The 7,147-nt window shown below is 43.0% G+C and overlaps 1 protein-coding gene across 1 annotated transcript; it reads left to right on the forward strand.

Annotated features, from left to right (window-relative positions):
- The first annotated feature begins 1,201 nt into the window (after window positions 1-1,201).
- On the forward strand, window positions 1,202-6,317 carry LOC123442651. Its single transcript, XM_045118759.1, has 7 exons — window positions 1,202-2,915; window positions 3,625-3,680; window positions 3,851-4,126; window positions 4,388-4,624; window positions 4,756-4,875; window positions 4,997-5,125; window positions 5,979-6,317. The coding sequence occupies exons 1-7, from the start codon at window positions 1,271-1,273 to the stop codon at window positions 5,997-5,999; spliced, it is 2,484 nt and encodes an 827-aa protein (XP_044974694.1). The 5' UTR covers window positions 1,202-1,270; the 3' UTR covers window positions 6,000-6,317.
- The last annotated feature ends 830 nt before the right edge of the window (window positions 6,318-7,147 follow it).

Genomic DNA, 7,147 nt, shown 5'->3' on the forward strand with positions numbered 1-7,147 from the left:
ATACTAAGGCTAATACAACATCATGTCAATATGGTGTGAGTTTTTTTGTGTCTCTTATAAGTTGTGTGCTAATAAATGGAACCCTATGCACAAAAAAGCTTCCATATTAATAGAACCATATACTCCTTTTTCATGTATCTTAATTTCAACTTAATTAATATATCAATATGATGCTTTTGGACAAGTACGTGAAGACAAAAGCATTCAAGAAATTTATGACATACACTATGCAAAGCGAGGGAGAAAAGTAACTTGACCATGCATATTCTCCTACTTAATTAATATACATTATTTTCATAAGTTATCTCCTGTTTCTTCACTATACATGTATAACAATGCCACACAGCTGGATCAATGAGGTACTTTGGCTGATCACCAGAGCTATTGACTTCGCCGTCATCGATGATTTGGGGTTTTACAAAAAAAATCTACGGTTGTAGCACATCATGGATTCAGCTTCTATGCCCATTATCTAACCATAGTTACATACATATATGAGAGGTATGCAACCATTGTTTTACGCTCAACAATGGATGCATGAGATTTCATAGGTGACGGTGTATCGTTGAAGCCAACATCGCTACTGTCCAACAATTTACATGACTTCTTTTCACCTTTCTTTCCTCGACCCGGTCAAGTAATATAAGAGGTCAACATACATATGGCATGTCACACATGAGCTATGATTCTTGATGCATAATGCCATGCTAAAGTACAAGTTTGAATGTTTGTAATTTTATTACATAGGCCCTTAATAAGTGTTATTTGTCTTTGTACTATATACATAAAGATTACAACTTTCTTCCTATCTTGGACAACATAGGCTCTATGGAAGTTATGATGTTATCTTATTTGCAAATCCTTAAGTTGTTAGTATGTCATTTGGTTCAGATTTATTTGGTGTACCTTCAATCGTTAAGACTGATTCATTCACTTGGGTAAACATTTTCCTTAAAATATATAGATCTGATACATTTCCATAGAAACAACTATCGTCTATAAAATAGAACGATATACATAACTAGCCCGTATGAACGCACGGATTGAGACTAGTAGGACTAATGTTCAGAAAAATTCCAGCCCGCCGGAATTGAACTCTTTGGGCTTTGGCAACTCCTACGAAATTCGTCGCGTTGTTGTGCAGCCGCACGGTCCATACTATGGCCGACACGTCCTCCCCGGCACGGTCAATAACGAACTACTCCGAGTCGCCGTCCCTCGACGCAAAAGAAACCTCTGCCCCGGCCGAAGCCGAGCCGAAGCGACGGCCATGGCGAGCGTTGCGCCGCCGCCGCCGCCGCCGGACGCGGAGCCGCCCGAGTGCCCGGTGTGCCTCTCCCCCTTCGACGCCGCCTCCGTCGTGCCGCGCGTCCTCCCTTGCGGGCACTCCCTCTGCGGCACCTGCGTCTCCTCCCTCCCGCCCGCCTCCGCGTCGGCCGCGTCCTCCTCCCTCCGCTGCCCGCTCTGCTCCCAGTGCGTCCCCTTCTCCCGGGCCCTCGGCCCCTCCTCCCTTCCCAAAAACCTCGCCCTCCTCTCCCTCCTCCCCTCCCCCCCCAACCCTTCCCCTCCCCCTCCCCGCACCGCCGGCGCCGCCTCCGCGGCGCAACCCCTCCCCCTCCCGCTCCACGCCGCCCACTCCCGCCTCCTCGCCCGCTTCCGACACGCCATCCTCCCCGAGTCCGCCTCCCCGCTCCACTCCTCGCCGCCCGGCCACCCTCCCGCCGGCCTCGCGCTCGGGTCGATCGCCTGCGACCTGGGAGCCCCCTGGTTCTGCCCGCGGGGACACCCCGTAAGCCTCCTCCCGATCGATGATCCCGCCGGCAGGGCGCCCACGCAGGAGGCCGCGTTCTACCGGCCCAGCCACGCCGCGCGGGTCATCGCCGCGATCGACGCGCTGAGCAGCGCCGCGAGGGAGGAGATGTTCGATCTGGTGGCCGCCTCGACGCGATTGGCGCGGCGGGTGTGCAGGGTTTACGGCGCCTGGATGGGTCCCGAGGCGGCAACGCTGTGGCTGGTCTCTGAATTGCACACGCCAGGACTCCCCCCCTTGTTGAATGAGATGAGCGACGAACTGGAAACGGTAGCTCGGATCGGAGCTCTTGGAATGGAGGTGTGTGAAGCGCTCATGGGACTGCACGGCGAGGGGCTGGTGCTGGGTTGCCTCCGGCTGGACTGCTTCCGCCTTGATCACTTTGGGCGATGCCTACTCGACTTGAATGAGGTATTGACCTTGTGCCGTCGGATCCGGGCAGGGGTTCGCCTGTGGAAGGACGGCGCTTTGGTTGCTCCCGAGATGGCAGCAATTCTGGGTGATAGCACGAGGATGAGGAGTCGAGATTTCGATGGCTTGATAGGGCGTAAATCAGATGTTTGGTTGCTGGGTTGTATATTGGTGGTGCTTGTTACTGCAGACGAGCAGCTTGTAGCAGGGTGGAATACTGATGGATCATATGATGATTGGCAGAAGGAAGTACTTACGAGGCTTGATGCTGCATTGGTTGGTACACAATTGGAACCATTGGCTGCAACTACAGCGTTATGCTTGAGCTATGAACCAGAATGCCGCCCAGAGATTGCTCATGTTTGGAAATGTATCAGAGGCGCACAGATGAAACCTGGTGCTGATGCTTTGGCTCCTGGTGATGATATTGTAACACAGAAGAGTTTTAGGTGTTTACTCCTCGGGGAGTTGTCCTCAATGTGCTCTGGCCGAGCTGTTGAGTCAGATGATATACTGCAGCCCTCTCAAGGTTCTGATGACAAAAATTCAACACCAGATGATGTAAACAGTTGTGGTTGCTCGAACGACGAGTCTGTTTCCACAGCAGGAACAGATGACCCACAGCATAACAGAGTGTTTAAATCTTCAACTCTGCTTGCTCACCGTGACTGTGTCACAGGATTGGCCATTGGAGGTATATACACAATATGGCCAGTGTACTGTGTACATAATACACCGTTTCATTATTGGAGGCATATCCTATCATGCCATAATTTATTAAAATCATGCAAAACATTTTGATCTCGGCACCGATGCAATATGGAAAATTCTGGAAAGAAATGATAATTAGGTCTATGGAGTGTTTTTTTTTAACAGTTATCCAGGGGGAGAGAATCCCCACAGGTCTTTGGAGTGTTATAGTACCCTTCAAAATTTCAACTTGAAACTCAAAATGTGTTACAAGAAAACAGTATATAATTCTTTGAATGGAACTTCCATTTTGATCTTTTTCCGTTCTCTTTTATTATGACATTTGTCAGTTTTTTTTTCATTTTCATATATTTGGACATAGATTATAATTTGAAACTTCATCATGTAGTGCTGAGAAATACATCTTACAATTGTTTTTTGCTGATTTTTTTATCTTCAATTAATGGCGTAACCAAAATGAAATGCATAACTTGACCTTTCTATTATTATGCAGTTTGTGCTAGACATCTCACTTCATAGTCTGACGTCTTACTTACTAGGGTTTTACTATGTTTTTATCCGTTGTGCTATGTTATTTGGTTTCTATCCATGTGTCCGTCGCTCACCTTACCATGCTAGCAGATCTTCCTAATGACTTTGACCAGTATTATGACTCAAGTAATATGTGTTGATGAATCTTTACTGCATTGCAGGGGGATTTTTGTTTAGTTCTTCTTACGACAAAACAATCAGTGTATGGTCACTGCAGGTATGAAACTTTCGGTGTACCCTCTTCTCTTGATGAACTGTTAATTGTGCGATCCTTTTCTCGTAATGAGAAATCACAGTGGCATACAGCAAACACATCCATTACCAATTTACCATAGAACACATAACCTTTCTGTGGCCCAATTTTTCTGACTTGACTTCCTTCTGCAGGACTTCTCTCATGTGCAGACTTTAAAGGGTCATGAGCACAAAATAACAGCAATTGTTGTTGTCGACAATGATAACCAGTCTCTTTGTATAAGCGGAGATAGTGGCAGTGGAATTTTTATCTGGCGTGTTGGTACCTCTCTGAAGGAAGAACCGTTGAATAAATGGTATGAAACTAATGACTGGATCTTCCGGGGTGTTCACTGTTTGGCTGTGTCTGGAACCGGTTATCTTTATACTGGCAGTAAAGACAAATCTATTAAAGCTTGGTCTCTGGAGGTAAAGATGCTAAGCTGACTTGCTTTTTCAGTGCCATATTGAAACAGGGTGGTTGGTTGGGCTGTACTAAAATTATAAACAATGGGACTAAGGTTTGTTCTGCATTTAGACTGCAAAATGGTTTCCTCTTCTACTGGATTATCTAGTCTTTGTCTGAATAATGAGCCTGTATCTTTTAGTATTCATAAAGCTTTTGAATCTGCTAAACCATTTTGGCAATTTAAGAACGTTAGGAGTTAATTCACAATCTCTCTTTGGCAGGATTACTCACTCCGATGCACTATGACAGGCCACAAATCAACTGTATCTTGCCTTGCAGTTGCTAGCGGTATTCTTTACAGTGGAAGTTGGGATGGTAGTATCCGATCATGGTGGCTTACTGATCACAGCCCATTGTTTGTACTTGAAGATGATGCACCGGGAAGCATAGCCCCTGTGTTGTCAATTTCAACAGAAGCTAATTTTGTTGTTTCATCATATGAAAATGGCTGTTTGAAGGTTTCACTATATCTCGAATCGTGTTATAGATAGATTGCATGTTGTGTTATAATATTTGCCTACAGTCGTTTGTAATACATGTTTTTTTTTTGAATAATCACATGCTAAATTATGGTTATTTTATAAATCAGATTTGGAAGGATGATGTCCTCGTTAAATCAGAGAAACTTCAAAATGATTCTATTTACGCTGTTAAATTGAATGGTAAATGGCTCTATACTGGTGGATTGAATAAAGCCATAAATATCCAGGTCTGTATTTCTGACATATATTTGGTGCCCTTACAGCTTTTCAGAAATGGCCTTGAAGCTTCTCCATTGCTAACATATTATTTGTTGCCTTGCATTTTACTTTCGATCAACTCTTCTATAGGAGTTATTAGAAGATGAGTCAGAGTTGGAAATCAGAGATGTCGCTTCCATCTCTTGTGATTCAATTGTAACTTCAATATTGTACTGGGATGAAAAGCTGATAGTTGGACTCTCTAACAGGGAAATTAAGGTACATATGATTCCCCTCAGTTATACATTCATACATAATTTCCTTTGCGTGTTATTTTAGCTTCTTGTTGTAGAGTAATTTAAAGATGCACTCAGGAGAACGTGCTCCCTGGTGAAAAAATGCTTATGTTCCACATGTTATACTTTTTCTTTGAAAAGGTTACACAGTTTTTGAGTCCTTTATGTGATAGTGAAATTACATGGAAAAAGTATCAGTTTTCCATCTTGTGTAAGAAAAGGTTTAGTGTTTAAAAGTTGCGTTGTAGAGCCTGAAATTTGGTTTTGCGAAAATGCTAGTTTTCCCCAAGAAAAGGTCTTGCGAAAATGCTAGTTTTCCCCAAGTAAATTATGCAAACATTTACGTACATGTGTAATTGTTTTTGGGATTGTCTGACACTTACAGATTTATTACTGGTCATTACGAGAGCACATGCTAGGAGCCATTTTACATGTGTAAACTTTAATGTTTGTTGCACCACTTATTTTACATTGTTACTCCCTCCGCCCCGTAATATAAGATCTTATTACATCCAGTATACTCACATATTGGATGTAATAAGATCTTATATTACGGGACGGAGGGAGTGTTTTGTACAGACCAATCCACAACACTTGTTACTTGCACTGTGATGGCCACTAACCTTTCCTCTAGGGAAACATTAACTTCTCATCAACCTCCATGTCAAAAAAAAAAAAAAAAAACGGAGTTCGGTTTCTAGAAATGAATGCCCGGTGCATGTTTGATGTTGTATTTCTATCTGTTTATAATTTCATGGTACATGAATTGAACGAACATTCTGGTACACTTGAAAGCTTAAACCACTAAAACCTGTCGCTCTTCGTATTTTCATCAGGTTTACGACAAGGGTTCTTAGACCAAACCAGGAGTTGCTAACCACTTGTTACTCCATGGCGGCATGGCCCTATATATATTGTGAATAGCTCACTCTACAGCCAGCGTGATGGAGGAATACACGTGGAAACATAACATATCGGCCGTTTGGATGAACTATGATACACCTGTATGGTAAAAGTCTGAAGGGAAATGCAATTAGATTAGGTATATGTAACTTAAACGATCATCCTCCATAATCCGCTATATGGGCCGGGTATAGTGTTTGGATTGCTAGTATCTGAAATTGCTAAAGATTTTGGGCTGAATCTGGATGCTATACGAGTTGAATTTTTAGTGACTAGGTCTGAACTTGGATGCTATGTAGGTTGAAATTTGAAGTGATTACGGCCCTGTCTGGAACCACTCAGATTATATAATCCGGTTTTTATAATCTACTATGTTTTTAAATAGGACAGATTATATTGCAGTTTATAAAAGCTAGATGGTCAGATTATTAAAAACTCATAATCTACTTTAGCCGAGCTAAAATCAGATTATGGATTAGTAATGACCCATTACCCTTGAAAACTTGAAGATAATTACCTACTGCCACCGCCACCGTCCTCCAAACATGCCCACCTAGATTATTATCTTTGCAGCTAAAAAACATAGGACAGACATGTCATTGTACAATATAAAACCTGGATTACAGTTTATATAATCTGACTTCCGAATATGATCACCTAGATTATTTTTATAAATCAGATTATACAATCTATCTTCATAATCCAGATTATTATAATCTATTATGATTTCAAACAGGGCCTACGTTCGCGTGCCCGATAAAGGCTTATCCTAGCCTAACATGTACGACGCGAATCACCAAACCACGTTTATATGTCGGACTGTCTGAACACTTTATAATAAAGCCTCCAATGCGGCCACCCATTGTAGTCCGGACCGGGCCAAACATCGGAAATACCCAGGTCCGGCCCAATCCGCGCAAACCGCGGACACTCTAGACGGAGCCACATGCATGACCACGTCCTCAAAATCACTAGTTAACGAAAACACCTTTCACTAGTTAGCGAAAACATTTTTCAATAATTACTCCCACCTTCACAGTTTATAACAAGTGGTGTACTGCATGCGTGTCACTTGTCATAACATGGAAGTTTTGCTTTTTTT

Source organism: Hordeum vulgare, chromosome 1H, assembly GCF_904849725.1.
Source record: "Hordeum vulgare subsp. vulgare chromosome 1H, MorexV3_pseudomolecules_assembly, whole genome shotgun sequence".
NCBI classification, from domain to species: Eukaryota; Viridiplantae; Streptophyta; class Magnoliopsida; order Poales; family Poaceae; genus Hordeum; species Hordeum vulgare.

Coding starts and splice junctions, on each gene's coding strand:
- LOC123442651 (XM_045118759.1), top strand. CDS start 1,271: ATGGCGAGCGTTGCGCCGCCGCCGCCGCCGCCGGACGCGGAGCCGCCC. Junction 2,916..3,624: donor CACAGGATTGGCCATTGGAG/GTATATACACAA, acceptor ACTGCATTGCAG/GGGGATTTTTGTTTAGTTCT. Junction 4,876..4,996: donor ATAAAGCCATAAATATCCAG/GTCTGTATTTCT, acceptor ACTCTTCTATAG/GAGTTATTAGAAGATGAGTC.